Source organism: Puma concolor, chromosome E2 (genome assembly GCF_028749965.1).
Source record: "Puma concolor isolate L17-30 chromosome E2, mPumCon1.1.hap2, whole genome shotgun sequence".
Classification (NCBI taxonomy): Eukaryota; Metazoa; Chordata; class Mammalia; order Carnivora; family Felidae; genus Puma; species Puma concolor.
This window is the reverse complement of record NC_141681.1, coordinates 28,014,330-28,035,805: the sequence shown is the minus strand read 5'-3', so window position 1 is coordinate 28,035,805 and position 21,476 is coordinate 28,014,330. Positions and strand designations below refer to the sequence as shown.

Below are 21,476 nucleotides of genomic sequence, written 5' to 3'. Positions count from 1 at the left end.
AGGCTCTTGAATTCTCCTTCCTCGTGATTAGTCCCAATTCAGGAAAAGAGGGCGGGTACTTAGGAAAAGCGGCAGAAGCGCCTTCTTCGATTGGTCAAGCCTGGCTGGAGGTGGAGCGCTCGCGGCGGCTCATTGGTGCGGGTGGTGAGGAGGGCGGGGCTCTGAGCGGAGGTTTTGTTGTGAGGGTCGGTTGTCAAGCAGCGGCCAATCAGGGCAGGGGATGGAGGCAAGTGGGGGTCGCGCCTGGAGAGGAGCCTCGGCCTCCGGAGCCTCAGCTGCAGGTGGAGTGGGCGAGGGGGCGAGGAGGAAAGGGGGCCTATGGGCCTTGGACCCGGGCACTCCAGGCCGGGCCGAGCCGCGCCGTGGCGGAGAGAGCTCCGGGCGGGGGGAAATTGGAGCCCGTGCCCCGCAAGCCGAGAGGAGTGGGAGGATTTGGCGAGGCCGTGGGACCAGCCCCAGCCTCGGGACGGGCGGGACTGGCGGGACGGGCTTGGGGGCCGGAGGAGAAAACCCGGGAGGCCGGAAGCGGAGCTGGGGGTCTGCAGGAGGATGGGCGGTGAATAGGGACACTGGAAGCAGGAGAGTGAATGAATGGGGGGATACTGATAGCAGAGTGGGGAGGGAAATAAAGGGGGTCTGGCGAGGCAGGGGTCAAGTTAGGGAGCCCAGGAGACAGGATATGCACGGATGGGGGACACAGGCAGCAAGGAGAAAGGGAACAAACGGCGGACTAGAGAGGCAGAACTGGGGAATCCAGGAGAGAGGGGACGGACAGGAGAGGGTTCATGGGAAAGAGCCTTGGAAGAAAAGGGTAGAAGGCTTCATGAGGTGGCCTTTTAGAGTTGAGGAGTCATACCGACTCATGCCCAGACTGGAGACCTAGTTCCCAGTCTGTCCTTGGGTATTGCTAGGGCCAGGAGTAGTTTCCTTGCCACGAACGGAGGGATTGGACCCTCGGGGCCCTCTTTGAGATTCTACCCAGAGAAGACTTAAATGCCTGTCTCTGGAGTGCCTCTCTTGGGCCCATAAGCTTAGCCTCTGACTCCACCCCCTTGCCATAGCGTCAGACACAGCAGTCATTCCCAGAGATCTGTCTGAACTGCGGACATGTGGTCTTCCCCGCCCCACTGCGGCTGCTGCACTTCAGGCGGCCAGCCTCCTGGAACAGAGCCTCCTCCCATCCCATCATCCCGGCATCTGGGAGGACCTTTTTTCCCTGGGTCCCAAGTCACCCTGCCTGAGGTGCCTCCTCCAGATTCTCAAACAGTGCAGCTCCTGGCTCTGGTGGCTTTGGTGGGTGTCTCTTTGTCAAGTGGCCTTGGTGATCCAGGGAGCTGCAGCTGTAGTTCTGCAAGCCCAGAGTTTGGCGAACTCATACCAAGTGTTTTCTAACAAGCCATCGTTTCTGTCTGTGTTCCAGCCCAGGGTTGAGCTGAGATGGCTCAAGCCTGACATTCCACAATCCACAATCCTGACGGGCACACACAGGCTGTTGCTGTGGCTGCTGTGAATGATTTAAAACCAGGAGGCAATCCGGAGCTGAGAGTCGAGGCATTCCCTCTGCCTGGATGTGTGGGAACTCCTTGCCAACTTGATTGGCGGATCCTGGGGGGGATCCACCCCCACCCCTGGAGGAAAGCACAGTCTATTTTGTGGGCAGAGCTTCAGGTGCAGCCGGTTGAAGGATGGCCACCCCCGTGGTCACCAAGACAGCCTGGAAGTTGCGTGAGTGATTTTTCTCTCTTTTTTTCTTGCTCACCCCGTTTATTCTGTTAGCTGCTTGTTGCTGGAGAGCCAGAACCCCCAGCTTTGTCTCCTGTTCTTGGCACAGAGAGAGACTCCCAGCTTTGCAGTAAGATACACCAGGAAGCAAATCATGACTTTGGCCCTTCTTAGCTGGGTGACACTGGGCAGGTGACTTAACCTCTCTGAGGCTTAATTTCCTGTCTGTGTAGTGAGATGATCACACCTACATTCCAGAGTTGCTGTGAGACCCAAGCGAGGTGGTGAACATAAAAGCAGCTCTCAGCGCAGTTAGGCTGACAGGCGGGATTAGAGAAATGCCAAGAGGTGTTCTTGGCATTTGCAGACATCTCACGAGTCGGGCTGCCCCCATGAGGTGGGGCATCTTGGAGCGGGGGTGGGGGTGAGAGGGGAGGCTGAGGGGTGCTGGCAAAAGGGTCTGGAATGTGACTGAGCAGCAACATTACCCACCTTCACGTTATTCTCCACTAGCAGTTCTAAACGTTTTGATCTTTGTACCTCTTTTTACTCTTCAAAATTGTTGAAGACCCTGACGGCTTTTTGTTTATGGGAGTTATCCATATTTACACGTTAGGAATTAATACCCAGACATTTTAAAACACAGGCATATACAGTCAAACATGCCATTTGTGATGATGTCATCACATGTCTTCCCCCCCAAAATCCCATGTATGCTTGTGAGCAAATGAGAGGGTAAAAGTCACGTACTATCTCGGTGTTATTCTGAAAATAGTTTTCTCTTGGACCCCTGGAAAGGATCTTGAGGATCCAAAGGTCCCTCTGACCTATAATAACTGGTTGGCATAGATTTGCTGTGCCCACACTGGTCACCTTTTGCTATGAGCTCTCCCTGAGCTGTTTTCGGAAGCTGTGCAAGGCTCCTCTGAGCTGTTTTCAGAACCTGGGCAAAGCCCTTTGCTGGATCTTAGTGTCCTCATGTGTAAAATGAGAAGTTTGGGCAGTTTCAAATTGTTCTTAGCCCTAGGGTTCTGGGAGAACCCTGTTATGGACTCCCAAGGAGAGTACAGTTTGGACAGAGTGGCTCTGTAATTTTGGGGCTTATATATTCCCTCATAGCTGGTCTTTCCTGAGCATAGAATCAGGCACTGAGGAGGCAGTCCAGAGCGGGGGTGTGGCGTGCAAAATAGATGAGGTCCCTGTGCAGCGGGGCTCAGAGCCTGGGGAGAGCAACAGGCAGGAATCAAATAACCACACCCCTCCATTTCTCCTTCCTTCTCTGATTCCAAGCTGAGACCTGTGCTTCAAGTCCATTAACTAGATAATGGTCAGGGTAGGGGAGTGCTTAGGCTGCCTAAATAGCATCTACAAAGGCCCTGGGGCAGGAAGCTCGGTATGTTGGAAGGGCTCAAAGAAGGGGCCTTTGGGGGCACTTGTCCACGGGACCCCAGCCCTTCTGAGGCCCTGGCTTTATCTTAAAGGCAAGATCAAGCCATCAAAGTGTTCAAACAAGAGGTAATATGATCAGGCATGTCGGTTCTGCTGACAAGTTCATGTGCATAGCAGCCGCCATGAGTATAAGCTGTCTGAAGATCCAAAGCCAAATGATCCCTGCTCCTTGTGGCTTTAGAGTCCAGCAAAGATCAGAAGGTGCTAGGCCAGTTTGGGTCATTGAAACCCAATTCTCTGCACCTTCCATTTAGGATGCAAATCCTCAGCACCTCTGTCAGAATGCAGTGTCCCCGGCTCTAGCTGGGACGTGGGGCCCAGGTTGTGCCAACTGAGCTTGAGAAACTGGCACAGGCCTGGGCCAGGGAGGAGCAGCAGCCATCAGCCTGGCCTGCCAAGAGATGCTGTGAGGAATTTTATTTGTTTGCACTAAAATTCGGTACCCAGGCCTGGGCCATTGGTGGTTGCTGTCCTTCAGGCCAGAGGGAGAGTTCTTAGGCCAGTGCCCCATGCCGAAGCCTCCTCTGCCTGGTGCCCATGGTGTACCTCCCTCTCCTGCTGGTCCCCGGCTCCTCCAGGGGCTCCAATCAGGCCAGAGACCCTGGTCAGGCTGCTTAGAGGGGAGTGAGCTGAGCCCCTCTAGAAAGACCCAACCTCCACATCCTTCTTACCCCAACATCTGTGGTTCTTCGAGAGGGATGCCATGTCCCAGGACCCATCTGATCAGGCTATAGCATAAACACAAGAACCTTCTCACTGTCGTTCCCCACATTCTCCCCAGTGCTGGGCCTGGAGCAGCCGCCCAGGAAACATTTATATATGAATTAAGGGGCAGTAGTCCTGAGGCCCAGAGAGGGGTGGCAGTGTGCCCAAGAAAGCCCGGTGAGGTGGAGCCTAGCCGGAGGTTTCCCTGGGAAGGGTGAGAGCCAAGGTAGACACCCAGGCCTTTAGGTAGGTCACAAGTGGAGGGCAGTGCATGCAGGGAGTGTTTTCAGAGAAGGGGAGAAGGCCCAAGGCTTGGGAACTGAGTGCTCAGGGAGAAGGTGGGTGCTCTCTTTCTGGGTTGGGAAGTCACTAGGTCCCAACAGAAGCTCTTGAACAGACAAGAGCCTGTGGCCAAAGCCCCAGAGCACCCCAGGCATCTGTCCCTACAGTGTCTAGAGGACAGAATTGCCCGTAGTTGAGATGCAGATTAGGGAGGGACTCAGCTCCCTGAGTCCAGTGATGGGGTTCCCGAGGCCTCCGCTGACACGTGGGCCTCTGCTGGGGCTGGACTCAGCCTGTGCAGGGCTTTGGCCGGGCGGGGCCCTGAGGTGGCGCATCATCTGTGACAGTGAGCCTGGGGGTCTGGTCCTCAGGGCAGTTTTGATGACATCCCCTCTGAGCCACACTTCCTGACAAGCAGCCTTCCTGGGCCCCATTTCCCACCCGCCCTGTGGTGCGAAGCCAGCGCCACAGAGACCCCCAGGCAGGGTGGAGGCCGGAGCGCAGGAGAGGCCCTCTGTGCAACGACCGCAAGCCCTTTTCCTCAGCGACACCCAAGCCGGCCTCCCGGTTGCCTCTGGGCGTCGGCATATTGGGGTTTTCCCTATGCTGGTGTGGGGAGACCTGTCCTCTGTCCTCCTCATTCCCAGGAGGAAGTCACTTAGGGCCTGGCTTCGAGGCCTGGGCTGCCTCTTAGCTCCTTGTTCATGTTTGTTCCCTTTGGAGCACTGATGAGACCCTCTGTGGTTTACGTCTGCTTCCCCTCTGCAGCTTCAGCAGTCCTGGCTAGGGGCCCTCATGGCTGCCCACCGGGGCCATACCTCCCACTCTGTCTGGTCAGCCCTCACTCCCACCCCTCACACCCGGGCCTCCCACCCCCAGGCAGCCCACCCGCCTATGCCTGCCGGGGCCCCCAGTGCCCACTCTCTGTGCCTTAGCCTTGCTAACAACCACTGAGCACGGCTTAACAGAATGTTCTCAGGGAATCCTCAGCAACTCAATGAACCAAGCACTGTTATTACCTCCATTTACCAGAGGAGAAACCCAGCCCTCAGAGAGGGTAAGTGACTACTCTAAGGCCACAGAGCCTACAGTAGCAGAGCTCAGACCAGAACCTGGTCCATGATTCTGAAGCTGGGGGCTGAAGCCCTGGGTGAGCTCACTTGGAGATAGCTTGTCTAGAGTTGACCTGAATGGTCCAAGTATGTTCTCCAAAGTGGGTTTATGTGTGTAGCAAGCAGCCCGAGAGAGATGCTTAGGTGGTATGTGGGTCAATATTTTTTCTTTTAATAATTGTTTTTGTTTTGTATTATAGATAAAGTATAATGAACATATCAATCTTGTGACTTTATGAATTTTACCGCTTAATTGTCTTTATTTAGAAAGAGCTAAATACAAAAGGCAAGTCATTTTTTTAAGTTGAGCATGGTAAACATAAAAATACTATCAGTTTATATGCAGAAAAAGGAGAAAACCGTCAGGCCGGAGTGTGGGACAGGAATGCCTGAGGTTGAGAAATAGTCACTTCTGCCTCAGGTGCAAGGCCTGTCCTAGCAGCCAGGCCTCGGCTCATGGCAGGGTGTCACCAAAGAGGAGCTGTAGTGGGCAGAGCCCTCTGCCTGGGCTTCACGTGCCAGGACCAGGGGCCGCCTTCTCTGAATGCCTTTTCCTCCTGTCCTTTCTCGTGTAGAGGAGATTGTTGCCCACGCCAGCAATGTGTCCTCACTGGTACTGGGCAAAGCCTCCGGGCGGCTGCTGGCTACTGGTGGAGATGACTGCCGTGTCAACCTGTGGTCCATCAACAAACCCAACTGCATCATGGTGAGCCTCGCTAGCCTGCGGGAAACAGGACAAAAGCCCAGGGAGGGGATGGGCTTGGGGAGCAGGGTGGGGTCGGGGCTTGGGGAGCAGGTGGCTTTGCAGGCTCTGTCAGGTCTAGGGCACCCGGAGGCTAGGGGGACACAGCACGACATCAGTGCCCACCTCCCCGGCCCGCAGCCATCTGCTCAAGGGAGGCCCAGGACAACCCTGATGGCTGGGACAGTAGCTAGCCCTCAGGAATGGGGAAGTCCCCTGCTGGTGGACAGAATTCCGGGGAGTCTGTGTGAGAAAGCTAAAATAAGCCCATGGGCTCAAGATTGAGGTTTGCCCGCTGGCCCATCCACCCACCTGTCAGCTGCGCTTGGAGGTTACTTTGAATCGTTCCCTGTCTCCTTCCACAAAAAAGATTTGAGGGTACCAGGTTGAAGCTGATTAGCGAGCTGGTTCTTTAATAACACTTTCTCCCAGTCACACAATGAATTCATTGCCCCAAACTGCCTCCAAAACAGGAAAACATAAAGGAGAAAAATAAAAAAATGAATTATATCTATTTCCATCATCCAAAGACCACTACACTTGGTATTTTGGTCTATGCCCTTCTGGGTGCTGATACAGATACATATACAGGCATACATATACACACGTGCAAACGTGCACACATGTGCATCATGGCAATATATAACCATATATTTTTGGACCACTATCTTATTCCTCTGTAGCCTGGAAAGATAACAGTCTTTATTGTTTGCGAGCATTTTCCGGTGTCAACAAATATCCTTCCACAGCGTGATTTTTAATGACTTCCTGGTATTCCATTGTAGGGATGAGCCGGAATTAGCTTAGCCATTGCCCTGTTCCCGGCCTAAAGGTTATTTCCAGTGCTGTGGCTCTGCTCAGCTACAGAGGGGAACATCCTCATCTACCTCAATCTTTGAACAGATCTGCGATGGTTGCATTATCTGAGGGTGTGCACTTTTTAAAAAGCTTTCGAAACATATTGCCAAATTGCCCTCCAGAAATCAATTTATATTCTTGCCAGAAGAATGGGGACCTGCCCTCCCCCCCCCCCCACCCCCCCCACGACCTTGCCAGCGCAGGGTATTAACATTCTTATGATTCTCGGCCACGTGAAGATAAAGATAAGGGATAGGAAGTGATTTTTTTTTTTTTTTTTAGTAGAAACTTAATCACCTCAGTATTTCTGTGAGATGCAGCCAAGAACTGAGATCCAAGCTGAATCAGGGCCAGGGTAAAGAACAGAATTGAAATCGCTTTGTTTTGCTTCACTTTATTCTTGGGATTCAAGTGTGTCCTACCCCCACCCCCAAAATGCCCAAGTAACACATACTGATTGAAAACGAATCAATAAAGACCAACCAAAATGGACGTGAGGTGACCCCATGCTCGCGTCCCCCGCCAGACGGTGGGGGACCCCCTTCTTATGCTGGGGTCAGCCTGCAGGCCTCCCCCCATGTCTCCCCTGCTTACACACTGCATACCAGGCCTCTCAGCTCCTCACCCCCACCACCTTCTTGCTCACCTTCGGATTCAGGCCCATGCTATGCCCCCTGTAGACGGTCCACTTTTACCTGTTTGTGTGTTTCTGAGTATGTGTGAGCTTCGTATAGTTCAGTATCCAAATGATCCAGAGTAAGCAGTGAAAGGTCTTCTTTCCTCCCCCGATTCCCACTTTCTTCCCTACGGACCACCACAGCACAGTTTCTGATTAGTTTATATCCTTCCAGAATTTTCCCCCTTCTTTTTTTTGTTTTTGTTTTTGTTTTTGTTTTTTTAATATACAGACAGTATTCTGTATACACCGTTCACCTTTTCTCACCTGAAGTGTTATGAAGATGAGTCTTTATTATAATTCGGACGGTTCCCTCATTCATTTTTATGGCCAAGTAATAAGTTTTCTGTTGCATGGAGGACCACAGCTTAGCTGACCAATTTCCTCCGATGGGCACTTATATGGCTTCTAGTCTTTTGTGTAAAAGATTCGCTGCGGTGAACGACCTTGTGTCTATTTTGTTTGCCATGTGTTTGAGCGTGTGCAGAGGAGGCCCCCAGAGGTAGGGTTGTGGCATGCAGGGAATGTGCATTTCTAAGTGTGGACACATTTTGCCCACTGGCCCCCCATGGAGTTTCTACTCATTTATACTCCTACTGGTGACGTCTGTGAGTCACACAGGCTGCTTGTGACTGTCTGGCCTTTGGGTAGTTCTGCTGGGGAGCAGTTTCCCCTGCCATCTCCACCCCTCCCTCGGAACATCGTCTTAGCAAACAATGATGGAGTCACCACTGTGCCTCGAGGTGGTCAGTGCTGGGCGGGAGTGACAGATGCCATGGACTTCACATTCCAGCCTTCTCTCCAGAAAGCTGGAAATGCCAGCACCTCCCACCCCTCTAAGGGGCTGGGCTGGGACCTGGCTTAGCCCTGCCCCAGCCCTGCCCGGCTTTGGCCTGCGCTGAGTTGGATGAGAGTTTTTAACAGTAGAGTCACTGCCAAGCTCTCTGGGTTCCACCAGCCCCTGCCTGGGAGTGTGGCCGGGTTTTCCGCCAGGGGCAACCCCCGGGGATCCAGGCATTCCAGACGGGTGAGGTGTGTGCCATTGACCAGCCGGGCCTCGGTTCTGTCAGGGTTTCTCCTCCTGAGGAGCATGGCCGGGCAGAGTGGGAATGGAAGCAGAGCCTAGGTGGAAGCAGAGCTTAGTGGTTTGGACTCAGGGCTGGAGGGTCAGCAGCTCCCCTGTAAGGGGCCCAGGGCCATTTGGGCAAACGATGTCCTCATCTGGTTCACACCGGGCAGCGGGAGGGGTTTGGAGCGTGACCGGGCTCTGGCTCCCTTTGGGCCCTGGAGGCCGAGGCCCAGAGAAGTGGCTGCCCAGCCTGCATGTGGGAGAGCCTCGGTGTGGCTCCGTGGAGCACAGCCTCCCTGCTGAGCCACCTCTTGCTGATGCCCTTCCTGGGGAGCCAGAAACTGGGGCAGCAGCGGGGGCTTCTCCACACAGTGCCCTGAAGCTGCTACCCTCTCTCCACAGAGCCTGACAGGTCACACGTCCCCAGTGGAGAGCGTCCGCCTCAACACCCCGGAGGAGCTCATTGTGGCCGGCTCCCAGTCGGGCTCCATCCGCGTCTGGGACCTAGAAGCTGCCAAAAGTAGGCATCTGCGCTTGCTTTCCCCACATGTACGCCTGCAGTCGTGTTGTCTCAGGCTCTGCTATGAGCTGCTTCCTCCGGGAAGCCTGTCCTGACTGTGTTGGGTGCTTCCCTCCTGGAAACCTGACCATACCGGGTGGCGACTGCCCGCCCCCGTGAGCCCGGCAGCAGCGACGTCACTGCTGCCTCCGGGTGCTGACGCCCAGGAGGCGCCCAGGAGATGTCCCGGACACCTGTGGATGGGCGGGTGGGTGTCGGTGTGGATTCAGAACCTGGGAGGACATCAGGGGCTACGCGAGACACATGAACAAGTGTGGGGGCCCGTGGGGAGAACCGGGGTGCGTGCGCCGTGACGTGGGGGCGCCGCCTCTCAGCTCTGGGCAACCGTTGCCTGCAGGAATGGGGCCTAGGGCGGGTAGGTCTTCTGTCTCCTTGTGTTCTGTTTGTTTGAACTTGGTTTTCATCTTTATAGAAGTTGTACAGAGCTTAAAAAGCCAAATGCCGGCCATTCTCCAAATAATCATGACGGAAATGAGAAGCCTTCACCTCACTCCTTCCCATCCTCCAGGGGCCTCAACCTTCTGTCCTTCTGCCTCGTGTCTCGCTACCTCCGCTTTTCTGAGGAACATGGTATCGCGGCAACTCCCGTCCCTTCTGTCCGTCTCTTGCTGCCTTCCTCCCACGGAAGTCAAGGAGTTAGCTCTGTGACGGGAGCCTGGCTGCGCCAGAGTCCACATTTGCCATCTTCCTTGGTTTTCTGCCTCTTTTTGCTGGAGCACGTTCTTTCATAGCTCACGGAGAGAGGGTGCGTGACGGGTTCAGTTTTAGAGACCATCCACGGCTGAAAATGACTTTATTCTACCCTCATCCTTGTTTATTTATTTTTTAGAGTTTGTAGAACTCTAGATCGGAAATAGTTTTCCCTCAGAATTTTGAAGGTGCGGCGACATCGCATGTTAGGCTCCCGTTTGGTTGCTGTTGGGAGACGCGTGCAGTTTCCTGGGTCCCGTATCTGCTCGCAGGCACTTTGTCCTGGTGTCCTGAGGTTTTGCAGTGGTGACCCTTGGTCCTATGCTAAATCCTTGCTGGGATCTTTCAGTGTGTAAACTTGCGCCTTTGCTTCCGGGCCACGTGGGGCGTCCTTGCCTTCCCTCAAAGGGGGGGCTGCCACATGGCAGCCTGGGCCCAGTGTTGCCAGCCGTACAGACTTTTTATTTATTTATTTATTTTGCCTTTTTTTTTTTTTTTTTAACGTTTATTCATTTCTTTTGAGACAGAGAGAGACAGAGCATGAATGGGGGAAGGTCAGAGAGGGAGACACAGAATCTGAAACAGGCCCCAGGCTCCGAGCTGTCAGCACAGAGCCCAACACGGGGCTCAAACTCACAGACCGCGAGATCATGACCTGAGCTGAAGTCAGACGCTTAACCGACTGAGCCACCCAGGCGCCCCGCCGTACAGACTTTTTAAAAATTTTTTTTTTTTTTCAACGTTTTTATTTATTTTTGGGACAGAGAGAGACAGAGCATGAACGGGGGAGGGGCAGAGAGAGAGGGAGACACAGAATCGGAAACAGGCTCCAGGCTCTGAGCCATCAGCCCAGAGCCTGACGCGGGGCTCGAACTCACGGACCGCGAGATCGTGACCTGGCTGAAGTCGGACGCTTAACCGACTGCACCACCCAGGCGCCCCCTTACAGACTTTTTAAAGAGAAGCTGGGAATCTGGAACTTTCAGTGGAATCCCCCCATTTCTGAACGTTGACAGCTAGTTCAGTATTTTTGCAGAACACTATGCAGGCCAACAGTGAGAGGTCCAAGTAAAACCTGTTTGCTCGCTGCTTTTTGCCAGTGCCAGCATGCCGGGCGGAGGCCCTCCGGTACCTGAAGGACAGGAGAAGAAACTGTGGCGGGGGTCTTGCTGAGGTTGCTTTTTCCAGAAGAGAGCCCCCTTGCCTGGTTGAGACCCAGAGGTCTTTCTGGGCCTCTCCTGCAGTGTGTGCTCGACCTCTGCTGTAGGACAGCAGCCATCAGCCACGCATGCCCAGTGGCCAGGTTCTCTGTGCTCAAGAATAGCGGTCTTCTTACATAGATGGTCCTCAAGAGAGATGTCACCCCTGGGCCTTTTGGGTGATGCTTGCCCGCCCGGTGATGGGCTGCATGTGCAAGACAAAGCCCCTGAGATAACAAACCGGGGCTGCGCGCTTAGTGTCTCCACGTGCGTTCCCGCTGCCCGGCCACACGCGGGAGCCAGGCAGGGCATGCTGTGCTTGGGTGTTGCTGGACTCTGGGGCCCAGGGAGGAGCAAGCTCCAGCTGGCTTGGCTCCACCTGAGAAAGCAGAACAGCTCGGGCAGAAGGCAGTGTGCCTGGGAAGTCTCTACCTGGATCGGAGTCCCAGTGGACAGCACCGGCCATTCACCATCCACTGAGGAGCAAGGGACGAAAGGGAGGAGCCAAGGGTGCCACGCTTTCTCAGCCGTGACTACTTCACACATGAGGGAAATGTGAGGAGCTCGAGGCAGGCAAAGAATGAAGACCGACGACCCGTGGGATTCCCGGGCCCTGGGCTCTCAGTGTTTGCTACGCTACAGGGAGCTCATTACAAACACATGGCCCAGACCTCACTCCCGGAGAACCCGATTCAGTAGTGGCTTGGGCCCAAATCTGGCTTTCAGTACGCTTCCAGATGATTCTGATGCAGAGCCAGGTCGGCAGGACCCCCTCATTTGACACATGGGCGAAGTGGGGCCCGAGGAGGGCCCCCATAAAGACTCCGTGGCTGGGGTGGCAGAACCCGGGACTCAAATCCTGGCATCAAGTCTGCCATCCTAGTGCCCTTCACCCTGCCACTCGGGGGGTTCGATGCTGGGACGGAAACCTGCCGTCAGCAGCCTTGGTGGGAAGAGCTAAGACCTCAGGCCGACCTCCACCCCTCCCATCACAGCTTAAGTGAAAACAACGGGCCAGTTGGCATCCCAGGTGCACAGGGGCTTCTAAAAGGGCTGCCTGACTGTCACGTGGGTTGCCTCGAAAGGCAGCCCATCACTGGAGGGTTTAGGCAGAGGTCGAACGGCTACTCAGGACGCCTTGGAGGTCCTCACACCGGGCAGACGGATCCAGGATGCCCCTCCACCCCGCGACTCTGGGATCCTGTGACCGAGCCCTGCAATAGCAGGACTTCCAGGGGCCCTCCCGGGACAGAAGAGCAAGGGCAGAAGTCACGCCAGAAGAATGTGGTCCTGCCTGCTTTCCACAGCGCAGCCAGAGGGCAAGGGTGGGTCAGCCCAGCCATCCCACAGGAAGGTAGCCTGCGTTTCGTGAATCTGGCCCACACAGGGGTGGAACCGGCCACATCCTCTCGGGGCAGGGCTGGAGTTTGGAAGCCTTGCCGTGGGGTGCAAAGCAAGTGGGCTGGGAGGTGGGCGTGGCCTGGAGCAGGGGCTAGCACACGTCTGTACCCTCCGGCCCCGGATTTGGCCAGCAAAACAGCCCCTGAGCCCCCCGTGGCGTGTGACGGCTCCAGAGAGTGGGGAGAGGCGGCCGCTCAGGTTTTGGTGGTTGAATTAGATAGGCAACAGATGTGGTGGTTGAATTAGTCAACAGATGTGTGCCTCGTCACACTCTGGAGGAGCTAAAAATGGGTCGGTCCTAGCTTGGCGCCTGACAGGGCCTGCTGCAGAGTGGCAGCGAGTAGGATGGGTGGATGTGGTGGGCGGGGGGCTGCACTTTGACCTCAAGGCAGATAAAGACCGGAGCAGCTCATTTGATCCTGCCCTTAGGTGCACCTGGCTCCGTGTTAGGAGCCATAGACGAATGAGCGCCCTTGACTCAGGTAAAGGGTCACGTGGTGAAGCATGCTTCTCAGGACGCCGATGCCTGCTTTAAATTCTGGCTCTGCGCCCTGCTGACCGGCCTCGGGCAGGCTGCTTCACCCTCTGAGCCTTAGGTCCTCACCCACCTCCTGTTGGTGTTTGGGGGCGGTGCTAATGTGCTGATGTCATTCAGGCTGTTCTCCACACACCAGAAGTGCTCAGCAGATGTCCTGGGGATGAGGGAAGCGCCCAAATGGTCATGGGCACTGAGGAGTCATCACTGGTGTCAGAAGACAGAGAACAAGGATATGTGCTCTGAGGCCGGAGGACGGGCGAAGGTTCCATTGGGGGGACAGAGGAAGCAGCTTTCGTGCAGAAAGGAATTACAAGAATAACTGTAGCTGGCATCATCGAGCACTTACTGCGTGCAGGCCCGTGCTAAGCACCTTATGTCTACTTTCTTAACTCTAATCATGACCATTACGAGGCTCAGATGGGGGTAAGGGATTGCCCAGGGTCACATAGCAAGCAAGGAGCAGAGCCAGACTGCTCCCTTTTCTGTCTGGCTCCAGAGTCCTGCACCTGGACCTTGAGGGAAGGAGGCAATCATACACTAGAGTTTGTTTAACTGACCTAGTACTTGGAGCTCAACTCTCTTGTCCCTAAAGCATTATGTTTGGAGTCTGCTTGAACACCTCCAATGGAGAACTCACTACCTCACAAGGCAACTGTTTCACCTTGGCTCAACCTAAGGATGGCTGGATTCCACACCCCTTGGCCCCTACACTTATGGGATGATCAGTTTCATTCAGGTGGTGAAATTATAAATCTTTTAACAAGCAAGACACTTGAGGCCAGAGACAAGAAGCAAATCTGAGTCGTGCCCGAAATACTCTGAGATAGAAGCACAAGGTTTGCCTGAGGGTCGGGCTGGGCCTGGCCACCGAGCTGCCTGCAAATGCTTGACGGATGGGAGCCGAGGTTCCCCAGGGCAGCAGTCATGTCCTCCTTGTGTTCTCAGTTCACATGGCACCCGTCCCATCCTCACAGCCACCCTCCAGATCCCTTGGACATGGCGCCGGTGTAAGGACCACGGCCACTCCAGGCATGCCCTCCAACTGCCCTCGTTGGGGCCTTTGCCCCCTTTTTCTCTCTGCCTGATATCCTCCCTCATCCTCCACCCACTGATGTCCTATTCAAATACCACCTCCTCCAAAAAGCCTTCCTGGATTTCTCTCTTCAACCAAGCAGCTTTTCCCCCAGCATGGACCTCTCCTGCACCCCTCTTCTGCCTCAGCTGTGGCGGGGGGGCGCCCAGGAGAGCGTAAGTGAACCAAGTGCAATCGTTGTCCGGCTCTGCTGACTCTAGGGCAGCGTCCTTGTGAGCACACACTGAGACGAGCCCAGGGGCGTGAGCTACAGGGAGCGTGCGCTACATTTCCTGGGGGCTTAGGTAATGACAGAAGTGGCTTCATCTATCAGGAGGAAAATAGGAAAATCAGTCGGCGTGGTAGGACCCTGGTTGATCTGTCTCCCTATTTTTAAAATCGCTGTTTGGGTTTGCTGTGTGGTTACCACGGAGGCACACACACAAGTGAACGTGGCAGCCCTTCCCCCACTGGGTGTCTCGCTCGCCTCATGCCCCGTCTCTGCTCTCTTCCTTGACAGTTCTTCGCACACTTATGGGACACAAAGCCAACATCTGCAGCCTGGATTTCCACCCGTACGGCGAGTTCGTAGCCTCAGGTTCCCAGGACACGAACATCAAGGTGCGACACTGTTCTGTGCCTCGTGTCTCCCGCTGGGCCAGCAGTGGGCCCTGGGCTGTGTGTCGTACCTGAGGACGACACAGGTAGCTTTTGGCTCTGTGGGGGGTGCGTCTTCCCTCTGGTAGTGTCTGCACCTTCCAAGGAAGAGGGATGTGGAAACATTTGCCAGACATTCTCAGAATGCCCAGCTTTGGGGCACCTGGGTGGCTTGGGCAGCTGAGCATCCGACTTTGGCTCAGGTCATGATCTCATGGTTCGTGGGTCTGAGCCCCACGTTGGGCTCACTGATGTCAGCATAGAGCCTGCTTCGGATCCTCTGTCCCCTCTGTCCCCGTGCCCCTCCTACTAGCTCTCTCTCTCTCTCTCAAAAAGAAATAAAAATTAAAATGTAAGATTTTCAGCAAAAAAAAAAAAACCTCACCTTTAGTGAACAGTTTCCAGAACCCTGTCGTTTTGGGGTATAATGACCTGGGGGTGCCTAGAACCCCTCTCTGCTCATGGCCGCACACCGCCCTCTGAGCTGGGCACCAGGACTGAGCTTGGCCCCTCGAGGCCAAGCCCACCTTGGTAATGACCTGTCCTGACTCTGCCCCTCTGCTCTTCTCCCCACAGCTCTGGGACATCAGGAGGAAAGGTTGTGTCTTCCGATACAGGGTAAGGAGGGCGCCCTTTGTCGGTCATTCCGCGAGCACCATGCAGGCGTGGAGCATGGGGTAGTGCCCAGACCCTGGCACGGGGGGTGGGGTGGGGGCGGAATTCTGTCCCATATGGGTGACGATGTGGGAAATGAGGGTCCAAGTGAGAAACGTGAATCTAGAGCAGAGCAGGAGTGCTGTGGGCGGTCCACCTGGGTCCCCCGCTTTCCATGACTCCTCCCAGACCTGTATTTACCAAACTGTGCTCCGTACTCTGGCTTTGTAGGCAGATGACAGGTGTCATTAGGTGAAAAGCATTCCTGTTCATATGGGTTTGGAAGCACCGAGTTTAGTAAGTAATTTTGGACATTTTTAGACCCTTGACGTTAAGAGGGGACACGTACCTCTGCAAAAAGAGGCATGAGATATGTTGCTTTCCAAGCTAATATGAATGACCGATAAATCTGGATTTCCTGGAGCATCCTGCAGGACCGGGAGTCCTGAGTGCATGAGAAGTGTTCCTCTGTGACACCCTCCGTGACCCCTCCCTCACAGGCCTGCTCGTCAAGGGCGGGGTGGTGAGGAGGGAGGCCCCTACGGTGAGCTCGGCGCTCTGTCCTCTCCTCAGGGACACAGCCAGGCTGTGCGGTGTCTGCGGTTCAGCCCCGACGGGAAGTGGTTGGCATCGGCCGCAGATGACCACACAGTGAAGGTAGCTCCCGGCCTGACCTGGGCCCGGGGCGGGCTGAGGTCTGCTGATCACGCTTGGCCTGGGTCCTCTGCCATCCCCCCCACCCCCAGTCGGGCTCGAATATCCCAAGCCTGTCGAGAGCGGAAGGCGGCTCACGGATAAAGAGCCGGGGCGGGAATAGAGGGAGAGCGGGCAGACGAGGTCCCAGGCCGGGTCCCGACCTCCCTCCCACCCTGCCCCAGCTCTGGGATCTGACTGCTGGCAAGATGATGTCTGAGTTTCCTGGTCACACGGGGCCTGTCAACGTGGTGGAGTTTCACCCCAATGAGTACCTCCTGGCTTCTGGCAGCTCTGACAGGTGAGGAGGAGCAAGGCCTGTGATCCATGACTGCCACCTCTCATCTCTGTCCTCTGTGTGTGTCTCTCTGTCCCAGTCCATCTTTGTCCCGAGGTGTCCTATGCCGGTGATGCTCTGTAGACCGAACTGACTTCCGGCCGTGCCAGGGTGGGGTCCTGGTCCCATCTCACCCCCAGCCCTGGTTCCCGGGCCCCAGCGTCCTGGGCCGTCATGGCATGTCCAGATCTAAAGCCCATGCTCACCTCCCACCTGCCACGGCCCCTCGCCTGCCTGTGTAGGGTCAACCCCTGGCCCTAGGACTTGCTCTTGGTGGCCACAACCCAGAGGGATGGGCGTTTGCAGAGAAGCGGGCTTTCCAGGCCCTAGGCCCGCATGCAGGCTGGCACGGGGCCGCCGGCTCCCCGGCACAGCCTGGCTGCCTTTGCAGGACCATCCGGTTCTGGGATCTGGAGAAGTTCCAGGTGGTGAGCTGCATCGAAGGAGAGCCAGGGCCTGTCAGGTGCGCAGGCAGCTGGGTGGCGGGTCTGGGCCCTCCTCTGGGGCCATGGGATGTGGGTATGGGTGGGCCTTTCCCGTCCCCGCTTCTGCTCCCTCTGTCCGGGGCTCCCCACAGCCTTCCTGGACTTGTTGGGACCCACGGCCCACTCTCGCCTGGCCCAGGAGCGTCCTCTTCAACCCCGATGGCTGCTGCCTGTACAGTGGCTGCCAGGACTCTCTGCGCGTCTATGGCTGGGAGCCCGAGCGCTGTTTTGACGTGGTCCTGGTCAGCTGGGGCAAGGTGGCCGACCTGGCTGTCTGCAACGACCAGCTGGTGAGAGAGCCACCCACCGCCTCCCCCTCAGGCCCTCACGTCCCCCCCAGCCCTGCTGGGGTCCTGCCCTCCCGTACCCCAGCTCTGCCACTTCCTGCAGATAGGTGTGGCCTTCTCCCAGAGCAACGTCTCCTCTTATGTGGTGGACCTGACGCGGGTCACCAGGACAGGCACCGTGGCCCAGGACCTTGTGCAGGACAGCCGGCCCCTGGCGCAACAGTCAGCCCACCCTAGTGCCCCGCTTCGGCGCATCTATGAGCGGCCCAGCACGGCCTGCAGCAAGCCGCAGAGGTAGGGTGCTCAGGCCCCAGAGGGCTCAGGAGGTGGGCCGGCACTGAGAAGGCTTTGGGGGACCGGCCCCAGCTGGCGGGGCCGGCCTCCTATCGGCTCGGCCCCGCCCCACAGGGTGAAGCAGAACTCGGAGAGTGAGCGCCGTAGCCCTAGCAGCGAGGATGACCGGGATGAGCGGGAGTCTCGGGCCGAGATCCAGAACGCCGAGGAGTACAACGAGATCTTCCAGCCCAAGAACAGCATCAGTGAGGCCCGCCCCCCGGCCCCTGCCCAGCCCGGGGCCCCCATCTGTGCATGGAGGCCAACGGTGCTTTATGGGGGACGGTGTGGATGTCGCTGTGCTTCCGAGGCTTGATTCCCAGCTTACACCTGGAACCCAGGCTCTGTCCCAGGTCTTCAAGGCCCCAGCAGAGGCCCCGCAGTCACTCATTGCCCCAGCCCATCCCGAGCAAGGGAAGGCCCCATAGGGGCAAATAGATGGGAGGGTGCAGGCCTTGGGTTTCCTGGGACCAGGAACGGGGTCACAGGTCTGCAGCTGTGTGTGCACCTGGGGACCACCTTCTATCCCCTGTGTCCCAGGCCAGCCCGGCTCTGAGGGCTCAGGCAGGAGCCCCAGGCTGGCCATTATCAGTCCCCAGCCCTCCTTGCCTCTGCAGGTCGGACACCACCCCGAAGAAGTGAGCCCTTCCCGGCACCCCCCGAGGACGGTGAGTCGGGCGGCGGAGCTTGGCCTCCCAGGGTCACCAGCTCCCCAGGCCTCATCTGCCGTGGCACCATCTCCAGTTTCTCTGGGCTCACCCCAAAGCACCTGCTGTGCGCTGGCCCCCTGCTAGGCCCTGGTGATGGAGCATGAGCAAGGCGGGCAGGTGCTCCCCCCAAGAGCCCACACCCTAGGGAGGAGGACAGACGGCAGACAGACAGCCACACTGCTAGGTCTGCGGATGGGACGTGCTGTGGAGGCAGGGGTGTGGTGTGCTGAGAGAGGGCCCCTGCGGGGCCGGTGGAGAAGAGAGAGCCAGGAAAAGCAGCAGGTGGGAGGGAGGTGGGAGGGGGGCGGGTCTTGGGGTCTGGGAGCTGGAGGCCAGCCCCCATGTCCCTCCCCTCCTCCACCTGGTTTCCTCTTCAAGGGGCCATCTCATCATTCGCCCTCAAGGTGGTATTTTCTGTGCTTCCCACTCACCATCTACTCACTGCATGTCCCCACCCCCACCCCATTCCCAGTGAGGTGACAGGATGGCCACTCCTGGGAGCTCCCTGGGTCCCATCCACACACCGTACTTGATGCCTGCTTTCTGCCAGACTTGTGGTGGAGTGGGTGGAAAGGGAGGGGACAGGTCCGACCCCCACCCTCAGGCCTTCCCAGGAGCCTCCCACACCTAACCCTCCCCCCCACCCCCATCCCAACCCCCCACTGCTGATGTCTCCTTCCTCAGCTGCCCCACTGGTTCCTGCCCATCTCCCCCAGTTAACAGGCACCACCCAGAGGTCCACCACAAGGCCTGCCTTCTTCCCGCCCGTCCCTCTGGCCTGACCTGACCCAGAGACCTTTCTCTTTTCCTCCAGACGCGGCCACAGCCAAGGAGGCGGCAAAGCCCAGCCCACCCATGGACTCGCAGTTCCCGGTGCCAAATGTATGTCTAGGTGTAGAGGGCGCAGTGTGGGGCTGGGAGAGGGGCCGAGGTCCCCAGCGAAGGTCGGGGCCTCCCGTGCCGGGGTGGGCAGACAGGGAGGCCTCAGGCTGGCTACCCGCTGAGCTCTGGACCCTACCAGCTCGAGGTCCTGCCCCGGCCCCCGGTCGTCACTCCCACTCCTGCACCCAAGGCCGAGCCTGCCATCATCCCTGCCACCCGGAATGAGCCCATTGGGCTGAAGGCCTCTGACTTCCTGCCCGTGAGTGGGGGTCCAACCTGAGGGCGGGAAGGAGGCCCATGGGCGAGGGCGGAGCTTCACCGCCAGCACGTGGGCACCCGTCCCACACAGGCCGTGAAGATCCCCCAGCAGGCGGAGCTGGTCGACGAGGACGCCATGTCGCAGATCCGCAAAGGCCACGACACCATGTGCGTGGTACTCACCAGCCGCCACAAGAACCTGGACACCGTGCGGGCCGTGTGGACCACGGGTGACATCAAGGCAAGCACCACCTTTCCCCCAGGCGTTGGGCTGGCCGAGAAGAAGGCTGCGCAAGGCGGGGCAGTGGGGCTGGGTGGCCCCTGTCACCACACTGGCTGACTTCATGTCCCATTCTGCCACCATCGTCATCACAAGCTACCATTTGTCGAACACCTCTTGTGGGCCTCACGGTCATCACTTTAGGTGCGGTCTTGTCAACACCCTACGACAAAGTCCATCACACCACACCCAGGCAGGGGCCGCTGTGTCCCCGGTCCCCTCTGACAGGTGCTCTCTTTACACAGACGTCGGTGGACTCAGCCGTGGCTATCAATGACCTGTCGGTGGTAGTGGACCTCCTCAACATTGTCAACCAGAAAGCGTAAGTCGCTGTGGTGGACGGGGCTGGCGGAGCGGGCCGGGCCGGGTGCTGAGGGCCCACGTCCCCCGCCCTCTCCCCAGCTCCCTGTGGAAGCTGGACCTGTGCACCACGGTCTTGCCGCAGATCGAGAAGCTTCTGCAGAGCAAGTACGAGAGGTAGGCGTGGGGAAGCCACAACTGCCTCACGGCAGGGATGGGAGGGGCAAGAGGCTCCTTCGGGGACGACGGGAAGGACCCCAGGGCTGGTGCCCGTGTGAAGCGGCTTTGCAGCTCTACCGTCCCCGCCAAGTCGGGAGAGGCTGCGCTGAGAACAAGCCTGTGCTGTCCCTGTTCCTCCATCTACCCCTCTGTCTTTGTGGACCTTGCTCTCTGTTTATCTTTCTGTCTGTGGCTCCATCATTCATCTGCCTCTGAAGCTATGTCCAGACTGGCTGCACCTCCCTGAAGCTGATCCTGCAGCGGTTTCTGCCCCTGATCACTGACATCCTGGCGGCCCCGCCATCTGTGGGTGTGGACATCAGCCGGGAGGAGAGGTGAGGGGCCCAGCCGTGTGTCGGCATTGGGATGTTGGGGTCCACGGGCCTGGGGGCCCAGCCTGCTCAGCGACGGCCTTGCTATAGGCAGCCTATAGAGGAGGTTGTGCCTGGAACAGTGACTCGGCCGTGTTACCCCCGTGGGATGGGGGTGGCCTGCTCTGCCCTGAGCCCGGGTGTGGCCTGGATGAGTCCTGCGTCCTGGCCTGCCTCCAAGAGGAGGGCGGGAGTGGTCTGACAGAGGCCCTGGCACTTCAAGCGCTACCTCTCTGCCCACAGGCTACACAAGTGCCGGCTCTGCTACAAGCAGCTGAAGAGCATCAGTGGCCTCGTCAAGAGCAAGTCGGCTCTGAGTGGCCGACACGGCAGTGCCTTCCGCGAGCTGCACCTACTCATGGCCAGTTTGGACTGAGGAGCTCTTGGGTCTGGCCTCAGCCTCCACTCCTGTTCCCTGTGCACTCCTGGGCCCGTGAGCCTCTGCCTGGCCTCTGCTGCAGCCCTGAGGCCATCCTGGAGGTGGTGGCGCTGGCCCACTGGCCACCTGCACAGCCCTGAGCTCTCAACTTCTCCCCAGCAGTGGCTGCCCAGCTTTGCCAACTCCCGCTTCTTGGGGCAGCAGAGAGCGCCCTGGGGCTGCTGCTGTAATTTATAAGGTGGATTTTATTAAATTTGTAACTATTCCCTGGTTTGTTTGCCTGGAGGGGCATTCTCTGGCCACGTGGCTCTCTCAGGCCCAGGGCTGCCTGCCTGGCCCCTCACTGAGGAGACCGCTCCCCCTCCCGGAGGCAGTGCACCAGGCAGAGTGGCCAGCAGGGGGCAGCAGAGTGCCAGGCCTGCAGGAAGGGGCAAGTTCAGACCTATGGGGGGGGGGGGGGCAGTAGATCCCCCCTTTCATGGCTCAGGGAAACAGGCAAGGGGTCGCCCCCACCGGCCCATCCCTTTGTCTCAGCC

General features: G+C 57.4%; 1 protein-coding gene across 2 annotated transcripts; it reads left to right on the top strand.

The window, feature by feature from the left end:
- Positions 1-135: 135 nt before the first annotated feature.
- KATNB1 (katanin regulatory subunit B1) lies at positions 136-21,205 on the top strand. Of its 2 annotated transcripts, none has more exons than XM_025920693.2 (20): positions 136-281; positions 1,421-1,725; positions 5,846-5,976; positions 9,018-9,135; positions 14,616-14,716; positions 15,329-15,370; positions 15,980-16,063; positions 16,285-16,400; positions 16,828-16,899; positions 17,061-17,211; positions 17,312-17,502; positions 17,617-17,747; positions 18,159-18,209; positions 19,066-19,133; positions 19,273-19,392; positions 19,483-19,632; positions 19,917-19,993; positions 20,074-20,148; positions 20,409-20,525; positions 20,805-21,205. In XM_025920693.2, the coding sequence occupies exons 2-20, from the start codon at positions 1,686-1,688 to the stop codon at positions 20,935-20,937; spliced, it is 1,968 nt and encodes a 655-aa protein (XP_025776478.1). In that variant the 5' UTR covers positions 136-281; positions 1,421-1,685; the 3' UTR covers positions 20,938-21,205. The 2 variants fall into 2 exon arrangements, with proteins under 2 accessions (XP_025776478.1, XP_086545452.1); XM_086689326.1 differs by lacking the exon at positions 136-281 and adding an exon at positions 647-1,293.
- The last annotated feature ends 271 nt before the right edge of the window (positions 21,206-21,476 follow it).